The 25,021-nt window shown below is 37.0% G+C and overlaps 1 protein-coding gene across 2 annotated transcripts in view; it reads right to left on the bottom strand.

The window, feature by feature from the left end:
• PIP4K2A (phosphatidylinositol-5-phosphate 4-kinase type 2 alpha) overlaps positions 1-25,021 on the bottom strand; it is a 120,735-nt gene that overhangs the window by 9,981 nt on the left and 85,733 nt on the right. Inside the window, exons 4-6 of one of the 2 annotated variants that reach the window (XM_082499638.1) lie at positions 22,775-22,927; positions 10,264-10,410; positions 7,568-7,606 (exon numbers count right to left, since the gene is read on the bottom strand). In XM_082499638.1, coding sequence (XP_082355764.1) covers positions 7,568-7,606; positions 10,264-10,410; positions 22,775-22,927 — 339 coding nt within the window. The remainder of the gene's footprint in view (positions 1-7,567; positions 7,607-10,263; positions 10,411-22,774; positions 22,928-25,021) is intronic. The other variant, XM_082499639.1, reaches the window with a different exon arrangement.

Genomic DNA, 25,021 nt, shown 5'->3' with positions numbered 1-25,021 from the left:
CAGATCCAGGGATGTTGCCAACGCCAGAGGATGGAATCCAGCGCGTGGGATGCTTAAGAATGGAGAGGAGATTTGGATGAATTAATTTAAGATGAAACAATAACGAAAAGAATGCAGGAAACCAAGCCCCCTTCATTTCTAGCCCAAAGTCACAAAAAAAAATTCCTCAGATTATCTTTCCAGCCAGTATATCCAAGTTATTTATTAAACTAGGCAGAGGTTAAAGTGAAACCCATTAACACCAACCCCCCCCGCCCTATTGATGCTGTTTAAAGCTGGGGGCTGGGTAAATAGGAAGGATGTGCTTGTGGTTAAGACGCTGAGGTGCAGGTTCATCTCGAGGCTCTGCCACAGACTTCCTGCCCAGCACGGCCTCAGCCAGGCAGACCCCGCGGGCGGTGGGAGGGGGAAGCGCGCTTCTCCACTGAAGACAGCCCTCTCTTCAGTAAAAATAAACTTCAATTACAAGCAATGTCTTTTTTGGAAGATGCTAGAGCTGGTAAGCCAATCATGCGTGTGCCATACTCCACTTTAACCTTGTCTCTGAATCTATTTTTAATAAAAGTGAGCTAGCAAAGCTGACACAGCCGCCTTTCTTGCCATCACAAGACCCAAGGGGTACTCCCAAGGACATTCAGGGCCGTGAATCAGCTCTCCCAAAAAGCCAGACTCTTCCCTGCCTTCTGTGCGGGCTCCCCCGGTCCTCAATAATCCCTCTGAGGACTTCTATCTGAGGTCATTTTTCCTCCCCCAAACGCCCGTAGCTGTGAAGAATTGGCAAGTGCAGAACTGCTTAAATAGCGAGCCAGCAGTCAGGCATGCAAAGAAAAAGGAAGAAGAAAGAAAAGCAGTGGGTCCCATACAAGAAACTGAAGCTAAAAAGCTTGTGGTTGCCCTCACCACATTATTTGTAGTTACTTAAAATTAATAATATAAGTGTTCATGTTGAAAAATCCCAGTATGTACATTTTCTTCTTACACACTGAAATAAATAAATAGAAAGAAAACCACATCATGGCAGTTTAAAACACTATCTGAATGAAAAAATTGAGACTTTGCTTTAATGAAATAACTGATACGGTTAATTTTTAATGAAGCCTCAAATATTTCCAATGAAGCAAAATCCTTGTTGGAAAACGATTCGCCTAGAATGTAATTCATTATAATGAACATATTACTATCATTAAAGAACTAAATATTTTAAGAGCTGCACAGGAGATGAACATCTAACTACTTCCACTAAATTAATAATAGGTTTTCTTTCTGAACCATCTCCATCGTTTTTAATCCCCTACTTAAAGATGCAAGAAGGGCACAATAGATTTTACAAATATGAAATATTTATTTATTTATTAAAAAAGCATGTTATTTTCACACTTCTGGTTTTCATTCCAAAGTTTGCCATGGCCACAGAGAATTTTAATGGCAGGAACATTTCATTGCCTTTGAAAAGGCTGAAAAACAATGAAGATTTCTTTGACTAAGTTGACAGAATATGTAAAGCCTGATTCAAAAAGTAAAATTATGGTGAAACAGCCCATTGGTTTTGAAAAAAAAAAAACAAAACAACAAAACCAAACAAACCAAAAATTTGACAGGTTAAGAACCGGGTGAAGTTTTATTTCTATATGAACATGGAAATAGTTTTTGCAGATTTCTTAACACATCTCAATTTAGCATCCTATCCCTAATGTGTTGAGATGAATATTAGCAATTTTTTTTTTTTCTAAAGTGATTTTTGTGCATCATGACTAAAAATAATGATCATGGCTAACATTAATGCTGACATTTTGGAAGAAGCTCACTAAAACAGCCATAGGACAAGTCTTGGACTGAAAAAGGAAAAAGCAATTTCCCACCTAACAAAGGCAAAGATTAGGTTGTAGGAGAAATGTTGCATAGCAGTCTTGCTGTTTGTTTGGAACTAGCCAAGAGTCATATTATTGACACAGCTAATCATGGCAAAATTGGGCTTACAGTTTATAACTTTTGAAAATGGTATAAAACATCTGCCAAGAGTGGAGTTCCACACCCTGGGCTTCTTCCCACAGTGCATGGCTCACATGCACCTTTTTTATAAAAAAATTAAATCAGTTAGATTAACTTTAGACTGACTGTGCTCAGCAGCATATATAGAAGGCATTATACTAAATATAATTTGCAATAATTTGGCACAGGTGGTTTTGAACTGAATCGAAAGTCTGGAGTCACTAGATCCACAAGATGGAAGAGTAACTACATCTTTCTTTGGAAGTCTGAAGATTGTAACTTCTTCCCTCCAGTAGTTACGGGAGCTGGGTCCAAACTTTTGTTGCACAATTTGCCTTGTCCTTGGCAGGGGTTTCTAACCAAATGAGGGTCTGCAGCTCCACTTGGCATCACAGGACTGTAAATGGCAACTGAAATAGAGCTGTAACTCCAAAATAGGGTTTGAGAGGGAACACTGGAATGGTTTTAGCCAGTATAACAGGCATTTTTGTAGGACAAAAAAATTGTGCAGGACGTTGTAGGTGGATTAGGAATTCGAACATGTACCAAAATAATAACTACACATCTTTTCAATGCTCAGGGAAATGCATCCAGAATTATCCTTAGGGTTAATGTCTTCCTGCTGCAAAATGAACATGCAACATGAAATGCAAGACAAAGTTCCCCTTTTATTTTTTTTTAAATTCTTTTAACATATGGAAAACAGACTTAAACAAAAAAAACCCCAAACAAACAAAGGCAAACAAGTGATTTGTTTTGAAAAACAATAAAGGGGTTGGTGTCTTGTGAAGGCTAAATGCTGAAATAGGAATCTGAACGGAATGTCTATTCCCATCTTCGCGATGTATTGAGTGTGATGTTTTGAAAGTTATTATCTCTGTACATGCAACCTTGAGATTCATTTCACAGAGAAATCTGAGACATGCTTCACATGTCTCTTGTGTGAGAATGGCATATGAAGCAGATTGAAATCACTAAAATAAATAAGTAAAAAAATGCTGTTCTGAAATTAGCACTTTTAAAATAGCAGGAAAAATAGCTCAGATTTTGGGATGATCTACCTTGAATGAAGTTTTACCTATCAACATCAAAACAAAAAAAACCTAATTCAAGACTGAGTAATCTTATTGTTATGCTCCTATACTAACATCCTTTTTCCTTTAGTTATAATTGTCCTCTCAGAACTCAGTAATTACTATATGCTGTAATATATAACATAAAAAGTAAAGCTAAGAAGTGATTTTTTACATCTAGCAGCATCTTCCCATCTAATTATCCAAGCTATATTTTGCATACAATTTAACTAAGATGTAACATAGCTGTCAACTACAGAAATTTTTTTTCCACCCACAACTTGAATAGAAAATCCTTTGTTCAAATGTATTTACTGTAATTTTTCCACATTTATCCTTATTTATGAAAAAACACATACCACAGAGGTGGCAATGGCAACTAGTTTTAGATTAATTTAAAAACATGTAATAATCTCTGAAATTGCTCAAGAAAGAACAAATACGGTGGGCTTCAGTTCAGCCAGGTTTTATTTTTCTTCTTCCAATTTCCTTCCAGCTCGCTCACTCACAAGCAACGTGCTTAAGTTCTTTATAAGTACAAGTAGACTCAGCTGTAACTGCTAATTTGATGTTGCACTGCAAGCATAGCATAATTGTGAGCAGGCAGACCACCAGGGGAGTTCTGCATTATCCTGGTTTCACTTAAGAGGGCAAAATTGTCCAAGGAATGAATAGAAAATGCCCACTATTAAAATAATAAAAATAAAAATATAGAGGAGTAAAGCCTAAAAAAATAAAAAGGAACAGCTGTCAGAATTTGACAACTGTTGAAACATACTGTTCTTTTAAAATTCAAGACATCTGTAAGTGCATGTTATGATACTTGTTGCCAAGAAATGATGCCTTTATTATTAAAAATATCACTTATAATGCAAAGGAGAGGAAATGTGTGTTAAGGAGAAATCGAAGGGATGGAGCTTGTCTCCACGCTGATTATCACAAAATATTGAAATGACAGTTTCAGAGCTTCTCATCAATATGTTAGGATATTTAACAGTTGAAGACAGTCAAACAGGAGATAAACTGAAAACAGGACAGAAAAGTAACATTCTCAAAGTCATTCCAGCTAGCTTTTCTTCTTAAAAACTGATTTAAAAAAAAAGTTTGAATACTGATACCTATTTAAACTACAAAACTAAAGCAGAAAAATACTTTTTTTCCTGATTCCTTATTTTGTAGTCCATTAAATCTTTCTGCATAATTGTCTCTTCTTTATTAACTGAGTAAATAATGAAAGGGTAGTTTGATAAGAAAAAGATTCCAGAACATTATAATTTTAGCCAACTTTGCCATTTCAGTCATTTATCTAAAATTTGCAGTCTGCATTAGAACGTGACTGAAAGACTTGCTCTTCTGTTTTCTGGCTTCCTCAGCTTTAGAAGAAGCTAACATATTATGCTCAAGATACTGAAAACCATTTGATTACTTGAATATTGGCATTTGAAATTAAATATGAATTACTTAAAAGCCCATTTAAAAACTACGGCATTGCCAGGCATTTTAGCACCAAAAGCTTCCTGTCTTTTATTACTTTTTTGTTTTTCAGATGTGAATACAGCAGTATCCAAGCGGTGGACACCTTTATATTAAGCAATATAATGATGCTGCCATTAATTGAAATTCTATTATTATGAATGTCATTTCAGGGCGATATTAATAAATTGATGATTTAACTTGCCTCTGGCTAAAAATTAGCTAATAAGTTACTAAACCAGCTAAGTATTTGAGATTGTCTGGTTTTGTTTAATCATTCAGAGCAATTTCTTCTCACATAGGAGATGCCAAAATCTCTTCAGAGCATGTGCTAAAATGTCTTTTTTTTTTTCCCCCCCTTTTTCAAGCAAAAATTTTCCAGGCATTTTAGCATCTTTAAAATTGGCCTAAGAGTCCCACAGAAGACCACAAACAAAGAGTTGAAACACTGATATCTACTTAAGAGAAAATGGAAGAGAAAAAACATGCTACAGGGCTCTCACTTGCCAGTTATGAATAATGGACCATTTCCATACTTATGTGCACACAGTCCTCAAGGCCCTGAAATCAGTGCCATATGTGCAGAGATACATCTCATGACAGCAGGTCTTTAGCACTGCTCAGAGCTTCAAAAACAAACTTTCCTTGTCTATTTGTATAAACACAGAACCCCCTTTTGATTTAAGCTTAAAAGCTGTGCGTTAGAAACACTTGAGTAGTTTAGATGTGTAAACCACTGCAGTTCTAGTGCCTATTGCAGGACATTCAGATTGCAGTGACCATGAATGTTCTGAACATCTACAATACAGACACGTGGTTGTGCGTCCCTCTGACCTTTTCAAATCAAACAGCAGACTCCAAAAGTTAGACAAAAAACATATAATAAGTAAAATATTATTTTTCCCTTGCTTGAATCCCTAAGAGTCTTTCTTAAAGTGTTTGCAAAATGCTGCTCCCTCTATGAACTCAGAAGTCTGTGCAATTAATTCCCTTTCTTAGAAATGTTTGTTCTGAGTATTAGCTTGTGGCTTCCCTGTTGCACTGCATTGGCGTTTGAAGGGAACGATGAGTAACAGAAGGCTGTTCTAACAGCCTCAGACCGTCCGCTTGCAACACCAAAAAGCTTAGTGCAGTTCTATCTCCAAGAAATCAAATTCCTTTGAAAAGAAAATAATGTGTGAGATTTAAAATAACAGAAGAATAATTCGGGGGACCAGTTGTTTTTTTTTTTTTCTTCCACATTTCCTTCATAGAAGTACTCAAAATGAAAGGTGAGGTTTCAGACGTGCTGAAGGTGATAGGAGTTTCTGTCATTGGCCTTACTGAAGTTATGATTTCACATTAAATTTAGAGAATAGTTGTTGTATACAGTTATACAAAACTACACAAATTTGTTTCAATTTAGCTATAATCAAGTTCAATAGTAATTTTGCTATGAATTTACATAAGAACAAAATTAAGGCACTGTTTCTTTGAGGTTCTCGCTCAACATATTAACTATGTGTGTACTATTATTAATCTACTAATTATTATGAGACATATTCCTAAAACTCCTCAAAACCACTGCACTAAATATCTGTATAGTATCAGCTCCTGTACAGCCAAATATACATAATATTGCGAAATTTTACATTACTATTCCAAGCATTAATGTTGAAACCTGAAGTAGTCCCATCCAAATAATTTGTCTCCCTCATTTCTATCAGATTATGTTAGTACTACCAGCAGAGGTTTTCATTGACACTAGGTATAGTTTGTAAGACACTGAAGGGTTAAAACCCCTGCTTTAAAAACACTCGAGTTGTGCTACTAAACAAGAATAAAAATAGACCACAAGAAAAGAAGGGAGACCATTCAAGACATGATCCTGAGGGCCCACTACAGCAAAAGAGAGCTAATGCCAACTATTGTAACTGCAGTTGGCATTTGGGACACGGTAGCTGCCTAATGCTGGAAGAAGAATTGAGTGTTCGGTCATACCTTAGGACGAAGTGGAAAAACTTTGCCCAGAGTTTTTCATGCAGTGAGAACTGTAGGACTGACAGCTACTGCATGTCCCTTACTCCTTAGTGCAGTTGTGCGATCTGTAGAAGACTCGGAGAGGTAGGTATGGTACAACTAATGCTTAGGAGAAAAACAAATGATCTGAATGGAATTTGGGGACAACATAAAATGAAGTCTTTTAAGTGAATAGCTGAATGATCTTATGCTAATTCAGAAGGAATGCGCTTGGAAAAATTAAGAAAACAAGTGTCATGGGTTCCTAGACTTCACCCAAATTTGGAAGTCTAAGAAGTCTTAGATGATGGAGACTATGTTCCACCTTCAATTATCTGCAGAATCTGCAGACAAACCTCTCCTAGACTGCCATGAGGCTATTTCACTGAAAGCTCAGAGAAATGTTGACTTTGAGAACCTTAAATTTTCCAAACGAACTGAAGCTGGAGACGGAGAAAACCAAAGTGATCAATTTCCTTTTAGAGCAAAGTTTCCGCCTAGAATTTGAGGGAGACTGTCTCTCATTATAGCTACATATACATCTACCTATGTCAGTTGTTTGCTCATTTATGAGAGCTTCACATACCCAAAGGTTCTCACAATTCAAGGTTTGGTTCATCTTTGCATTCACTTTAGAAGTGGTGCCATGTCACATCATTCCATTCACTGACACTGAGTATCCATAAATTAAAGAGCAAGAGAAAGAAGATGAAGAAGCAGGAGGGAAGAGAAGAAAGTCCTGATGTTTTCCTACCACAGGGCAGGCCCTGAAGAAACTAAGAAGAGGCGAGAAAAAAGGAAAAGGAGGAGGTAGAGGATTGGCTCACTTACCTCTGAAATCTCAACACCATTGCAAACCAATATTCAAAGGTCTGCAGAAAATAGAGGAAAGATAAAGGAGGGAATAAGGTAGAACTCAAGAGGGGAGAATATGACAGAAAACAAAGAAAAGGGGCAGAACAGTGCTGGTTATGTTTGTCCTGAGACTAGCTAGCAGGTTAGATAACTGAAAAAGAAACAGAAATGCACCATACCTTTTCTTTGTCACTGGCTTCTCGAGCCACAGTAGAGCCCTGAAACAGAAAAAATGGATCTAAAAATGTGCATATGTCAGAAACTAATTTGAAAATGTTACGATAACAGGTCAAAAAGTGGATGAACTGCATCCTTCTGAACTTGAGAGCTGTTTTAAAGAAAGGCGATACAGTAGGTAGAATGCCCAGGGCCGCTGAACTGCTGCAATCACTTGAAGAAGATGTATCATGAGAGAAGAAAGATGGATTAAATCCTCAAATGCTCTACATCTATGGTCTTCCTGACTGCTGGCGCTTCTTCCTCGTGTCTCTTCCTCATTTTGAGACTATCATGCTGGAAGTTCAGTTTGCTTGGCAGACTTCTCATCTTTTTGTGTCAGTTTAGCAGTGTGGTTATGGAATAGCCTATTCTATGTAACTATTTGGACAAATGTAATACACATTTGAAAAGGATGTCACACAATATAAACACATAAAAATATTTAAAAGATCACAAAGTACAAACGAGAACAAAGCACCTCACAGCAACATGAAGTCAAAAGAAGAGATGAAACCAACTGTGGATTCACAAGATTTACAGTGCTCGCCAAAGACGTTTAGGATACTTATTTATTATTAGCTTAAAACTAGTAGGTAATACGGTCCTAAGCTGAAGGTGACAAAAAAATGGCTGTATATATTTCCTTGCAAATTTCTTGGAGTAAGACCCCACCTTTAAGTAGCCAGCGTCTGTTCATCACATAGTAGCACTGCAAGAAATAATAGCTATACATATCATAATTGGACATTGAAAGACGGGTGAATTAGCTGTATTGTTTGTTGGAAGGTGTTAATTGTGTAAAAAAGTGCTGGAGTGGAGTCATACTAGTTTTAAAGAACGTGAGGATTACCAACCACATCTTTTTATACCATGTTATATTCTGTTTGCAGAGAGAAGCTTAGAAAACTTAGAAAGGATGGAGAGAAAAGATAAATGGGACAGCACGCCTTAGTTATTATGTATGGCCCAGCAAACAGGGATTTCATTGCATTATATTTTAACTGATAATAAAGCCTGGTAAAAGTCTGACAGTTTAGTTTACTGATGACACACCTTTTATGTTGCATTCTGTGCTCCAACAGACTACTGGGCATGAAAAAAGACCAGCTCAAAACCAAACTGGAGGGAAAAAAGTGGATTTGCAATAGTAAAAATTAGGGAGAGTGACAAATTTGACATTGAAGTCATTTTAATAAAGTGCCACAGTGACGAGGAAAATACCTTTGAAATCCTATGCTGACCTGTGGTCTCTTTTCCTTAGTATCTACACAGGTAAAGACTTGTGCTACAAGTGAGCTCTAAGCTGGTGGCAAAAATATTCACACTGGAAAAAGGACTCTGACCCTACAACCGCAGATGTTGTAGCAATGAAAATCAAGAAAAAGTGATTTATAATATATGCAGTGTCACTATAAATCTGCTCAGTGAAGGAGTTTGTTTTGAAGAATAATATGATATTAACGTTAAATTTAAATGGCAAGAGTTTATCTTTGAAGCAGTTCTGTCCAGCTGGACAAACTGAATAGAGTACAGAACTATTCACAGAGGTAAATAATAGCAAGAACTGTTGACACCAATGCTAAGAATGTACTGTATATCATTTATGCTTCTTTCTATTGCGCTTTCATCGCTTTTTCAATGCATCTGGACATTATGAAGGTCTAAAACAGGTACGGTTCTCTCGTATTAAAAAAATATCTTTCTCAGGTAAGCTCTGCTGCCAATAATACTAAATACCAAAAAGTCAATTGTTGACAATCTGGAAATCAGTTCTTATAAATCACATTCAGTCAACTAACTAACCAATTGCTAGGTAGATACTTGACAGTAGGAAAGCATGGTGCAGTATGCAGCAATACAAATCTCTTAATATAGAATGCTAAATAAACATCTTAAAACAAGTTTGCAGATGCACTTAATAAATCAACACATAAAAATTAAATTTATTAGAAAGAAGTAGGTTTCTAAGGGGAGACTTTATGGAGGAAATTAAAATACAATCCCTTAGGTAGAAAGACTAAGACTATATTTTGGGCATTCATTGTAAGCACTGTATATTAACTACTGGCAAAACTAAAACGAGCAGATAAACCTTCTGAAAAAAACCTAAAGCTCACCTTGTGATAAAAGCAACAGATATTTCAGATATTTTGTTTTTTAAGAACCTTTTTTTTTACTTTAATTGTTTAAAAAATATAGAATGAAATATGAAGCTTTTGTAGTAGTGATGTACGTTGTTAGTAGCATTTTATTGGTTTAAACGATGATGATATTCAGTTATTTTACAAAAGCCTTCTGCAGAATCAGCTGTGGCTTTCCATAATGTTGATAAAAACCTATAGGAAGCAGAATTATTACTGTACTTGCGTGAAGGGTTTTACCTTTAGCCACAAATTACATTTAACAAACATACTTTGTTAAATTGCTCCGTTTAAAAATGCACAATACAAATAAATTTGTACAATTTCTATAAAACCATCCTTCAGTTTTGCTAAACCTAGATGCAGAAGTAAACCGGTTAATGATGGCTCTTACGTAACACAATTTTTAAATTAATTAAAATTCTGAGCAATATTCAAGCACCACGATAATCTAACATTTATAGCAAAGACTTTCAGCTACTTTGTTAGATATTTCATCAGCAGTTATTTCTCACCTTTAAATCATATTTTCTATAAACAGATAAACGATGGCTGAACACATTTCTTGTAACAATCATATATACTTCAACTCCATCAACAGTAAGCCGGTACATGCCCAGAAACTGGGGAAGAAGTGTATTCCCATGACACTCCACAATAAACTGCAGGAGCAAAAGAAAAAACAGAAATGAGGAGGGATATATATATTATATAAATACATATATTTATACATTTTAAAAGATAAAACACCCAGAGACAACACATCTATTTGCTGAGTACGTATTTACGCGGAGACAAACCTTCCAAAAATCATGCCCAAACCAAACTCCTTCCTCAGGAGGTTATCCTGCTTCAAGGTCAGTGTTTAAACAAGAAAATCTTGAACTACTTAGCTTATAACTCTTGACTTCTCTAAATGATCCCATAGAAAGAGCAGGCTCTATTTGACAGACCTTTCCACTTTTACAGTCCCAAAATCACACCTAATGCAGATAACATATTTGATACTGATGTCAAGAAACAGAAACATTTTTTCAAACATCGCACTGCTGTACTCTGTTGTCCTAGATTGTATTTAATTTGTATGTTTCTCCATTCTCAATATTTGTTTATTATGATGAACATTTATGGTGCTGTCACCAGCGAGGGGTATTATTTATTATCACCAACTTTCTGTTAGTTGGCTGCATTTCAGGGTCAATAGACTTGAGCAGTGAAGTGCAAGATCCCTGTATTTGTTTATTTATTAATCATTATATTTCCTTAAGGTCACCATATTCCATTACAAATGGGCTATTAACCTTGAAAAGATTTGCCACCTGCACCTGAAAACTGACTTTTTTTTTTTTTTTTTCCAATCACTTGCCTTACAACTAATAGTTTGAAGTCCTATTGGAAAGACTACTGGAGGAAGCAGAAAAAGTACAGACTAGACTGATGACGAGAACTATTTGAATATTTATTCTCAGAATAAAAATGCCCATACTGTATTAATCCTAAAACCAACTCAAACACATCCACTCATATTTTGCGGAAGCAAGGAAAAGTTAAGCCACAATGATGTAAACCAGGAAAGGACTCGCCAGCTTTCCTCTTCCTGTTATTATCAAGTCTCAAACAGAAGAACTTGGGAGAAAAATTAAAAATTCAAGCCTCAAATAGGAAACGTGAAAACTAACCAACAGTCAGCTTTTAAAGCAGATAAGCTTTTAAATATTCATTAAATACTGAAGCTGCTGTTTCTTTTGAGCCAGAGTGACCTGGTTATTAGAAACACATTATTCTAAAATATAGGAGCCTTTAGAACAAGTTTCCTGAATAAGCCATTTGAATTGCTTAACAAAAGTAGTTAGTATGTGGTAACAAATAATATAACAAAGCTCTTGGAACCCTGGAGATTTTGCAGTTTTGGGCTCCTCTGTTAATTTTAAGGAATTTCTCTCATTAACTTAATACTGGAACCTCGTGATACCACATAGGGACTTTTTCCTTTTTTAAATGCCAAAATTAAAAATAGAAAGATTTAAAGAGTCCTGAAAACAATCCTGTCCAGCAAGAAACAAACGGAATGTACAACAAAGATTGAAACTGTGGACTGTGAATTGAACATAACTTTGACTAACAACTCTGACACATGAGCTCTGTTGAATCTTGCTGGCATGGTTTGGGCTGTAACACCCCTTTTCTGTCTGCCGTGTAGCTGTACTGCAGGTTACAAACCCCGAAGCAGAGAACACGTCTGTCGTCATGCCACAGTTGTGCCGCTTCACAGTGCAGCATTTTTAAGCTCAAACTGCCTATGAATGGGCAAAACATCTTAAGCCGCTGCAGAGGCTCAGTGAACGCAAATCAGAACCGTAGGAAGGAAGATGTTTGTATGCTCCAAAATACAAAGAAGCTTGACAGTAAAAGGCCACAAAAGCAATGTCAGTGCTGAGCAGTGCACAAAGATGGATCATTTTGCATCTAAGAAGCACTTCTGGTTTTAACAGATGCAGAATTTGTAAGATGGAGTTCTTGAATGGAAGGCTTTTCAATCATAGAGCTGTTATCAACCTCACAGAGCAGTTATAATGTGTTACAGAATACATAGCTCATTCTGACCATCAGATCTGATTTAGTAAAATGAAAACTGTTAATGCTAAGGTTACAGAAAACTTGTTTAAAATACTAATCCTTATTATCCAAACTGCATTGATTACTTTGTTATAAACATCAAGTACTTGCCCTATATCCTAACAGTAAGTAGCTTTCTAATGCTTTAGAAGGTGGGAAGGGTTGTTCTCACAAAGACATTTACTGAGAGATTCCTTCTCTAAGTGAGATGATTAGTTTCTGCAATGATGATAAAAATGAATCTAGTTTCCAAGAAGAGTTTAGTGCCACAGAATTTCAGGCCGCTCAACTGTTGAATGGATCCATCCATTCCTAATCATAAGGCTCTTAACCACAGAATTTGAATTCCCGCGGAGTAAAAGAAATACTATTATTCCAGTTTTCCATATGGGGACCTGAGATGCAGAAGCTTTGAAATCACACAGAGAGTTTGCGCCACATGAGGGAACAGCAGCTAAGACACTCACTGTAATAACATAAAATGAATCCTTTGGTTAGCAGTATACAACCCCCTCCCAAATTGTTCTGTATTACGTTACAAGGCAAAAAAAGGCACTTAGTGAGAGTTGCTTAAGTCCTATTTGTGAGTTAGGGTTAGCTATTTGCTACGGCTGTTGTTTCACTTTAATATTTTGCAAACAAGCCTTCTGAAAGGGCAGTGCTACCCAGATGCAACCCAGGACATGAAAAGCTCTGCTAGTACCGCTCTTCACTTGATAAAAAGGGACTTGGCTGTGTTCTTGCTGACTTCTAAGAGACCTTCTCAAAGCAGACCACGTACTGCAACAGTTGTTTCTTGCTCACTGCTGACTGTGGCCACTCATACCACTGCAATTTAAAGAGAAGCCTCTAAAATGATTTCAGTGTTTCCCATATCTTATCCGGATGGGGAGACAAAGGGAAGAATGCCACTTGCTTTCAGCATCTACAAGGTTGGTCTAGAACTTCCTACCTTTGAAACTATCAATCCCCCATATCTGCATCACAGAGGAGGCAAAACGTGTCATCTGTTTGGGTGGGAGTCCAGCAGGACTTGCACTGGTGACTGTGGTTGGCAGATTTTCAATTTGTCCATCTTGATATAAATGAAGTAGCAATTTAGTCACCTCAAGGTGCTTTTTAGGAATGATTTCCTGAAGTTTCCCACTCACAGCTGGAATAAAAGTGAGCCTAGAAAATAAGCCGATACATGCTTAACAGGACTGCTAAGTTTAAGTGAAAGAAAAGACCTTCACTCCTTTATGTTAACTCTTTCTAAAAAGAACATTAAAACAATTCTATCAAGCAGCCTTGCTAAATAAAACTGTAATACTTAGCTAATACATTTACAAATCCTTACATGCAGTAACAAAATCCATCTTTTTAAAAAAGAGTGTTATAATAAACACCCCATCATTTTTTGTTAATCCAGACAATTTTCATTTTTCTGCACAGCAGGACAATATTACCATTAACAAAATAAAGTATCATCATCAAGTTGACACATTTTATCAGCTGTGCAGCATAGTTTTCAAATATGTAATTTTCTGATCTCTCTTGAACCCCATGCTTAAAGCTGATAATTAATAAGAAATTCTTTATGACCCTACAGTCTCATTATTTTTTGTCTAAAAACAGCTTCAAGATTCCTTAATAAGAACAGAACTTTTCCTATCTCATTTTACATGAAAAATAAGATTCTTAGCTTCTTGCTTCCCCATAGTAATGCTAGTAAGATATCAGGATGACTAAAAGATAACATAGTTCAGAGAATTTGTTGGCAAAGAAGTGATGCCTTTTTTGGCTCTTTTTGGAAAAAAACACAGGGTAAAATTCCTGGTTTTGCTATTTCTCCTCCTCCCCTTGAAGATAAGCTGTGGAATGATGACATCAGTGAAGACTAAATCCTGAGTTATACCTATTTCGGTTCTACATGAAAATTCAACATTCCTATTTTCACAGGTAGCCTTATTTTGCAAACATTAATTCAGAAATACACAACATGCTCATTCTCTGTTACCTCTTTATATATTATTTTCACTATTTCCTACATCATGATTAAGGCAATCATGCTTGAATTATGAAATGCATACATGACAAGCCTATACATTCATTAGGACACTTTCATGAAAGAAACTGAATGGCAAGCAATATAATTATTCAAAAACATTTTGGACATTGTGAGGGACAAGGAGTTGATACTCCTTTTTAGGGCTCAGCTTTCTCTTTCAAGTATGTTTGCCTGTGATCAGAAATATCCCCCACCAATGTGTTGTGTGCATGTGTGTTGACATGTGGAATCACTCCCCAAGAAGGAGGTTGAGAAGTTGTCCAGAGTTATGTCATGTTTCAGAATATTCCAACGATTGCCATTTTCTTGAACCCTAATAATTTAAGGGAAAATTATCCATTGGGGACTTATGTGAGACACTGAAAGGATTAATTAGCCAAATTACAGCACACAACAGAAAGCTATATATTTTCAAGGTATATAAAGCTGTTTTCTTCTAGGAAGTCATGTAAGAAAGTAATTTCATTTAAAGAAGTGTTCAATAAAAGCACAGGTTTTCAGATACAAGCTCTGTGATTCACAGCCTTACATTTCATGCTGTTTCAGACCTAGGCCCATGTTAATTTTACTTCCGAGTGCAACACAATCTAAATGTCACCACCACATGTGATTATCCAGGCTGTAGATCTGCTACCAGGAGCATTATACTTGGTACTGCTACAACCAAATGAGTCACTGGGCGTGCTGATTTCTCCTGAAAGTGCCATGCACAGCATCAATAGCTTATATATATAAAATACAATAAATATATAGAAAATATCTGCTGATGAAACCCAGGGCTTAACAGAGCCAGTGCAGCCAAGTCCACTCTGCCATTTTGTGTAGTTAGATATTTACCTATGAAATTTCATGTCTTTCAGGGAAGATTTTTGATGTGTTTTTCAGTAACAGTTCCAGCCCGTGGTGGTATGGCCCTTTTGCATATGACCTTTTGCAATTCCATTTAACGGTCATTGTAATGAGCTTCCCATTTTCAGGGTAACCTCTCCTATAGGAAACAGTGGGCCCATGGATGCAGGTGGAACATAGACTGTTTGGGTGAGAACACACACATTCTCACCTCTACTTTTTCTGCTTCTTCTGTTTTTTCATATCAAAGCTGCTTTATAGGTCGGTTATCTTAGCACAGGGCAGAGGCCACATTCTGTGCAACCTCTTGATTCCCACAAGGAACTGGCTGAAGGGCTTTTCTGAACTGTGCTTCTTCACAAACCTCCCATAAATCTTTACCTCTTACTACATTAGGACATACAGAGAGTCAGGGTCACCGTTACATGGTATGCATCCTTCTTAATGCGCATTTCTGTTTAAATAATAATACTTTATATTGCCTCGATTTGCTTTTTTACCTACCCTTTCCCTTCTTTTTGTGAGACATACAGATGCAACTCATGAAGAAATAGGGGGGAGCTGGGGTGACGCAAGCCATTGATAACCCATGCATGTAATGACGTGGGTGGAGGATGACACAAACGTGAACGTAGCTCTGCTTTAGCAACCTACTGGTTTGATGTCAGCCCATCTCAGTGCAAATTCCTAGACACCTAGTCCCTGCTTTCTTTTCTGGGGTATTCTACAGCTTATGTCATCGCCACTTCTGTGACAAAATTCCTTTTAGCCTACAGTAGCATTTTCCCATCTATTTATGATTTTAATGTTTTCTCCTACCTCCTGCTTAATAACCTTGTGCTATTCCTTGATTCCTGTGCAGCCCTTAACCCCGCTCTTCGTGCAATTTCCCCGTTTTTCACCATATTGTCTGTTTTTTTCCTTTCATTTGTCTTCCTGTTTCTTTCATATTTTTTTCCTCTCTAGAAACTAAGGTCATATTTTTCTTTCTGCTTTTGTTTTCTCCTTTATGCTGTGGTCTCCCCCTTTTAGCTCCTTCTATTCTTTCCTTTCTTCCCATTCACATCCCCATCATTTCGCTGTTTGCTGCCTCCGGTAAATGGGCAGTCTCTCTCTTTTACCACTATTCACTATTTCTGCTGGTTGCCAGGGAGACAAACAGGCAGTGCAATAGGTGTCAGTTCTACATACAATTACCTGTGTAGGGAAGAGAATGTGCAGTCAACAGGGACAGCCACCTATAGAAAATCTAAAGGGTACCTACGCTCATGAGCAGTTTTACACTGGAAGGCTTGTGCGCTAACAATTCCCTCTTGTTCGCCTGCTTTGAGATGGCTTCTCAATTTCTTTTCTTTACCGAAGTCACCTGGGTGTCAGCACTGAGGAATAATAAATCCTCTTTGAAGTCCATTTTAATGAAAATGAAAAAAAAAGAAAAAAAAAAGTGTGCAAAAGGTGTTGTTTTTTTTTCTGAGACGCTCAAGTTGCTTTTATTTTATTTTTAAAAATTTCCATCCTGCCCGTCATCTATTATCAAAGACCACATGATTCCACTTTTACATCAATTTACACCAATTTAATCTTTAAAGCAAGTTTAGCTCACGAGGAAGGACAGGGTGCCTTGATTCAGACATTTCAGGAACTAGAACATCTGCCTCCAGAATTTTACTCAACTGCCACTGATTTCTGCCCTTGAAAACTAAATTTGTAGTTTATAAATATCTACATATATACTAGTATCTACATTAGTATATTCTGTATTTTACATAAATTACTCAATAATTTTTTTGCACAGGAAAATACATCAAAAATAAACATATAAACATAGCTTGAATATATGCTGAAATGAAATGTTTTCCTTTAGGAGGAAACAGGGTATTACGTGTCCCTTAAACATAGGGTGAAATCCTGGCAACGCACTTACCGACACAGATGACTCTGCTGAGCTCTCCTTTAACAATGCCAAAGGGAGTGGTAGGTTTAACTCCAGTTTACTGGTCCATGCTCTTGGAGTCAGGAGCATAGATTTAAAACAAAACAGCACTAGATTTGGAGGTATTTCAAATGAATATTTGATTTTGTCCTCAAACACTATTTAAGTATTTGACGTGAATGGGCTCGAGTAACTTATGCAATTTTAAATGGTCAAACTATGTCTGAGAGTACAGCAAAGACTTTTCTAGTATTTTAAAGTCTGACCCATTTGAGCATTATGATGGTTTGAGTGCATTTGACAAGTAAATGATCTTCAGCTGAAGTAACACCTCAGCTGAAGTAATGCTATGTAAGAGTAGCAAGAAGAGTTCTCCTAACTGATGGTATAATGAAAATACAAGCAGCCCAAACCATTTGCAAATTATCATTAAAATGTGGCTAAAAAGCAGCATTTTACTCTATGCACGAGAAAATATTACAGTAGTTAAAAACTGGTTGGCACGGAAATTCACAGCGTAAGAACCTAGTATATTGTATATATTTGTATTTACTATATCACTTAGAAACCCAGCTGGTTCATGCTCTGGGCCATTTTGTCTTTAAATGTAAATGGAAAGCTGGTCCATGCAGGATGGACCATGGTTCCCCCCTGTTTGTGTGGAAGTGGTGGGCTTAGTGGTTTTTTTTTTTTTTTTTTTTTTTTTTAAACGTCGTAAGAGAAAATAATGATCTCTAGCGTTCCTACTCAGTACTAAAAGCGTCAGACTCATCTGATGAGTTGACAGAAAGCGTCAGTGTTTAGACTGATAGACTGAAGCGTTCACCATCTGTCTGAGGTTGTGGGCCTGGCTGCCACTAAAAAGAAAGAGGCGTCACATAAGACAGGGTAAACGAATGAATGCAACTCATAATTTGGTGTAGCAACTATAATTTACAATTGTCAAGACTATTATTTACAATTCAACAGTTTTAATTTGGAATCACTATCTATACTTATATGCTGTTTCTATAGTAACTTCTCCTGACACTCCTTCAAGCCTGGTTCACTTTTAGTTATTTACACATTTCTAGTACGTAGGCTTGCAATTTGATCTTTTTGGTTTTATTCTTGGTAATTTTATTTTAAATAGTCGTAATAATACTATAAATTGGGATGCATCTAACTTGGTTAGTTTTGAAAAATGCCATGTGATATTGCAATAGAGCTCCACCCAGAAAGGAGAAAGCTAATAACTCAGCCAAACTAACTTATTTTATTTTCACTCCTAACAAGTTACTAGCCATTCTGTTTCCTGAAAATAACCTGATTTCTCTAAGGTGTACAGACAAGTCCACTAAAACTTCGGTTAACTAAAACCCAGGCAACTAGACCTAGTATTTTTAGACTTACAAGTGTTTGCAGGCTATGCACAATTCCTGCTCCTTTAAAAATACCTAAGTATACAGACTGTGAACTGTAACCTCAGCCCCTCACAGCTCCAAATAACAGACGGGCTATTGCACCTTCAGACAGATGGAGAGAGGAAGGATGGAAGGAACTGGATGGGTTGGTGGACTATATATCTCCATGACCTCCAGTTACTGATAAAACCTTTATTTCTACTTCCCAGTGGCAGTCTACGTGTCTCTTTCTACCTTTTGGTGACTTTACAAAAAAATCATTGGTACTTGGATTTTGGAGGTGCTCATGGGAAAACTGCCCTGCTACATTTCTCTGCTGACCACACTGACTCCCAGACGCCTCATCGGTAGCTTTGTAGTTCAAAAAGGAGCAAGGAGAAATTGCTATTTTGCAAGTGCCAGGGAGGAAGACTGTTGTGGTGAATGAAGAACTTACCCAGTCTCTCAACACTTCTGACTTGACATGGTCCCCTTCCCAGTATTCATTTTTAAAGATAGCTGCCCTCTTGTATTTATTGTTAAGCAGCCAAGGAGTCTTGGAAAACATTTGATAAGGCTTGTTTGGTCCCTAAGCAAGGACAGAGGCATTTCCAAGGTCTAGAATGATTCTATCAGCTTGGAGCTGTTAGCCTTAATAAAGAAATAGGTGAGTAAATATCACGATTTAAATGAAACTCATTCAAAGCTTCAACCCGTGGAAGAAACCCGGAATGAATTTGTAGAGGGAAAAAAAAAAAGCCTGAGAGAGAGAGAGAGGAAAAAGATGATATGTCACAAATGGCATGAATTTCACTCACAATCATAGAATCATAGAATGGTTAGAGTTGGATGGGACCTTGAAGATTATCGAGTTCCAACCCCCCTGCCATGGGCAGGGACACCTTCCACTAGACCAGGTTTCCTCTCAGAAGTAACTGGAAAATAATTACTGCCCTCTTGGGCAGATGAAAGAGGGTGCAAGATACCAAGTGTTTACAAATTACTGTTCATAATAGATACATGATCTAACTTCAGGTCCTTTGCGGGTATTAGATCTCTAACAAGGGAGAAACAGTCTTCTAAAATTGACATGAATCACCTCCCTAGTCTTCAGGCACCTGAGAAAGGTTATTTCTCCCAGGATGACCCCTGCGCTACATAACTGGGTCTGAACACATCTGCATGCTCCTCTCCTTGGAAGGCTGAACCTTTCAAATACAGCTCTGCTCTAAGAGCAGACCACACAGGGTATGGTGGAAGGGCACGCCACTAGAAGTCCCAAACTAGTCCCAAACACAGTCACACCTGGGCTGTGAAGCAAACTTAACTGGGCCAGAAGTTTTCACATATGTAGTAAGTGCTGCTGGTGATCAGTGAACTGAAATCGGAGAAAAAAAAAAAAAAACAATAAGCAGACTTTTCCCTAAAAATCCCATATTTGCAGTACTTTTGTGTGTAATTACAATTAGCCTCTTCAACTGTAGCAACAATTACAATTAAGGAAGATACTGAGCAGTAAGATAGGTATGGAAATCAGTATAGGGAACTTGATATTTACTCTATTGGCAGAAGAAAGTATGCCAAAATTAAACTGAACCCGAGAGAACTTGTTTTATTGACAAAGATTTCCACAGGAGTACCAGTGCAGCATCTGAAAAGCCTTGTACTACTGCAACTAAGCCCTCTGACAGAACCACAAAGGTTACATCCATACCACTGAATTAGACAGGTCTTGGACTGTCCTCTATGCTCAGTTCTAGTCAGAATGGAATAACTTGCATCCAAATTATTAAATTCTCCTCTGAAACAGGATGCTCATATTCAAAATACTAAGAAGGAGTAGTAACTGGCCTGAGTTAATACCTTGAACCTTGCCCAGAATTATCTGGGAGACAGCCAACTGTCCCAAAGCAAAAGCACAGTGCCAATGGTTGTTATGAAGCATTGCACTGTTTTCTAGTCGAAACGTAGTCTAAGGCCAATCTGTGTGGGGTGACTTGGTCAAGAGGATTATTTAAAACCTTCCCACCAGGACAACTGGTTCTCTAGACTTTGTCCAGCAGCCCGAGATAAGCTTCACTTGCCTGAAAAACATCTAGAGAAATGGGAGGACAAGCCGCTGTACCTAATGATTCCAAGCATTCAGTTTCCAGGAGCAACACACAGGACACAGCATCAAATACCAGCAGAGTTAGCGGCAATTAATTTAGATTTTCTTTAATTAATTCAAACGATTTTGTTCTTCTAACAGCACATTACTGAAGATACTGAAATTAATTTATTTCATTAAAAAGTCCAATTATTACACTGTCTCTGTACTTGAGTTACTCAGCATTTACTACACTTTCTAAAGTGCTCTCAACTTCTGAGACAAAAAGAAATACAAGTCATATCTTTATGAAACTTTTGGAGGCACGAATGAAAGCTTTCCGACTCAACCTATTTCAGATACTGAAGCAATAATACATAAGATGCTACTAAGTAAGTGTATGCTTCCATTCTTATATGGATATTTTTCCAGTATAAAGTGAAATCAGATGCCTGGTACAGATAACTTTCAGATCATTATTCCTTGTAACCTAGCCTATTACGAACCCTGATGTTTGAAAGCATTAATGAAAAAAGATTCCAAATGATTAAGTTCATTCATGTTAGCACTGTCTTCACTGACACTCTTGAAAGGAGACGACTGTTTTGAAAAGCAGTATGACTTTTCAGCTGGATTAAGTCTAAAAATCTGGATCATTAATACTAGCTTCTAATGCCAAATATGAAGCGGACTAAAACTTTAATTCTGTTGCACTGCTCCACAGATGAAAATCCTTTCAGATCAAAGCTAAAATCGTAAGTTTGAAAACTCTAATAAATAATAACCCCCAAATTACAATTAGATAATATTTTAAAATTTATCTTTGGTAAAATTGTAATTAAAAGATTGTCTTGTGAACATTTCTGATAGTGACAATATTTATCTACATTTAAACAAACACGGTGGTATTACATTTTATTTAAATAGAAGAACAACATGCAGAGAGAGAAGAGAGTTCATCTCTAACTCACTGAAGGCTTCCCAAGCTACTCTGGACTTGGAGGGAATTCGGAGATCTCCCTCCAACACAGGAAGAGCAGAGAGGGAGGCAGACAAGCAGCACCACAAAGATGACTGGCAATACCTCGAATTCCAAGCCCCCTGAAATCATGCTTTTGCCTCCCTTCCACCTCAAAAGATGGCTTTAAAACTGGTTTTACAAAAGTAACAGAATTAAAAAAAAAAATCATCTACCCAAGTGGTACTAAACATTGCAAGACAAAAAAATAAACCACTGAAAACAACAATAAAACCCACCACCTGTGGATATCCTGAAGTCTTTACCTGAAATTCCAACCCACAGAAGTGAGCAGGAAGATGGAAGGAAGGATAAACCCCCCTCCTTTTGGCTATCATATTTTAGATGATTTTTAGAGGTTTTTCTGATTAGTGCAGCTTTAGAGCTTATTCAAACAGATCTGGGGCTAAGAAAATTAGCACTGATTTTATTCAGGCTTCTAATGTTTCCCAAGTTCAACTCCCCGCCCCGTGTCATCCACACAAATTAGACACTAGCACTGTATGACAGCTATCAAGGCTGATTTGAGGGATCTCCAATATTCACTTTTGACTTTACTGTTGTTTATGGAAATTCACATTGGCAAAACCTGTTTCTTTATTAGCAGGATTTTTACATCAATTATACCCGATTTTTCATTTCTCACATAATACAACTTTTATTGTCTGAAATCTGTTGCACGTGAAACACGGAACATTCAGCGATCAGAGCAGGAGGAAAGAGGTGACCTGCACCATTCATATACCTATACACAGACATCTCCCAGGCAGCCCAGAATAAAGCAGCTTCAAGCCTCAGCCTAGCTGAAAGAAAGGGCATCTTCCTAGTAAGGCAAAGGAGCTTATGGCCTCCAAGTTCGTGTCTCTGCACCATGCAGGCATATCGTTTTACTTAAAGCTAGCTCAGGTATTTAGAAGAGTGCAGCCTTGCGAATTGTGGACATATAATAAATTGCTCATGCAAAAGCAAAAAAGTTGGAAGTGACTCTTACTCCATAATTACTCATTTAAAACTTCTAACACTCTAAAAAGATTGGCATTATAATATTTAAGAAGAGCTCCCACACCCTAATAATAATTAGTATATTACCTGATGGTATTTCTTCAGTATGTTGTGCATTTCTGCTACATCTTCACTTGTTATCGTTTTGATGATATATCTTTTGTCGTAAGATGTATGAAAGCGGGCACCGCTGCGTGCTTGGGAATCATTGGCAAGGGGTGCACTTCTTGTCAATGAATTCTGTCAATTGATTTAAAACAAAAAGAGCATCGTGTCAAGAGAAAAATATGCAACTTTTAATTAGAACAAATATAAACCATTTACATTTCTTTTTAAATCTTTTTCAATACACCTGCACCGAGATGAATTCTGCAAAACATGTAATCACAGACAGCATTATCCTGACAAATCACTTCAAAAATATTCTGAGAACAAAAGAATGTTTGGGCAAAGGTATTGGTCATCAGTGGTTCAAAAGTCATTCTCAACGCTGAGTGACAACTTATTGCACTTTGTTACATATACATTATCAGCTCTTGGGAAGAAAACATACAGTAATTGAAAATCCAAAAGGAACACCATATTACACCATAATAACTATAGAGGATTCATCCGTAGTAGAAGTAACACTTTAAAACTGAGCAGGATTTGCTCTTGAGCCAGTGTGATCTGGTACATAAACAAGATCAGTGTTAGATTTCTGAGTTCCAGTAGCAGAGTTACTCCAATGATTTCATATCTAGTATTAAGCAAGTGATATTACTGTACAGTTCCTCCTTCATAAAACAGACCTGTCTTCCTGCAGACTCAAGAGGGGAAGATTAGTTAATGACTGTATAGCAGTTAGAAGAAAACCTGCTAGAGATCAGTGATCACTTTTAGACTGAAGCTTAAGACTACTTGCGCTTCAATGGTAGCAAAAGAAGCTGCCTGTTTTTTTCAGATTTTTTTTTGTATTTTTGTATTAGTATTCAGAATATTTTTTTTTATAATTAAAACCAGAAATAATAAATTAGACAAAGTATAACAACTTGCTTTTGGACGGAAACATCTTTATTTACCAGTAAGAGTTTATACCAATTGTTACATACTTGAATCACACCATTACGTTTTTTTTAATTAAGCAGCAACAGTGGTTGCACAGTCACAAGAAAACACAATGATGTTCTTACACCCCCTGTATACTTCCACAAAAACGGATCATACTCTGAAAAGGTTAAACAAGTTAATCACAGACTGCCGGAACACTTCTATGTTTATGAAATAAACTTGCAGTCCCCATTTGGTATATCCCTACTGGTAGCAGAAGTCCCAGCTCCTGCTATTGCTCCTCGTTGTACCATACTGCACAAACAGCTGCTGCTAAATTGAAATATAATTTCCCCCTTCCACACTCACATTGCATAACGTTCTCCCTGCCATTTTCACAGAATGTTTTAATAAAATTTTGTATATAAATGTAAATGTTGCAGATTCCTAAACAGCAAAAGTTCAGCTCCAGCAGCTACAGGATATGACGTGTTTGTGTGGTTTGATAAGGCACCGTGAACTGAGACACAAAACAGATTTAAGCTGGAAGAATGATGATGCCTTCAGAAAGTAATTACAAATAGGCTCAGTCTACCACAACCAGGTACCAACCCCCCCAACATTTATTTTTAAAGGAGCTATATCTTATTTGGAAGCTTTATGATTGATAAATCTGTTCACAAACTCTACGGACTTCATCAGGAGCTAGACATGTAGATTCAACCCCAGTGACAGAAGGTCAGTAATTATGATGAAGTAATAACCTCAAGCAAGAGGTGAGGGCAACTATAGCCCCAATTTAAGAAGACACCTGAACACATACAATTATGTCTCCGTATTTTGGAGACCCGTTGACTTCAACAGGCTTTAAGCATAGCTAAATCTTATCTCAAATGTGGGATGCTTTCTGAACTCATTTTAATATGAAATAAAAACATTTTCCCACGAGGTTACTTTGTTCAACTGATACTCAGGAGTAGTAGGAATAACAGTAAATCACCTCAAAGCACGCAGTTCTACAAGGTCTTATTAGAACAAAAACCTTAATTATGGCATATAGGAGAAATAAATCTTTGTGCACTTTTCCCTCTATTTTTCTAGGCTTGTGCAATGAAATAGACTTGCTACTAAAATCTATGATAAAAAGTGACATTTTTCTCCATTATCCTCTCTATTCTCCAAAGAAAGAAAGGATGTGGGTGCTTCCCTAATGTTTATAAATAAACAATTTTTCTAGCCTGATCAGAACAGAGCTTTAGGGACAATCACTGCAGACTCAGTTCCTTCTCTGCACTGGCTTTTGGA

Source organism: Vanellus vanellus (genome assembly GCF_965231255.1).
Source record: "Vanellus vanellus genome assembly, chromosome: 2".
Classification (NCBI taxonomy): Eukaryota; Metazoa; Chordata; class Aves; order Charadriiformes; family Charadriidae; genus Vanellus; species Vanellus vanellus.
Note: the sequence above shows the minus strand (reverse complement) of the source record. Positions and strands in the feature narration are given on the sequence as shown.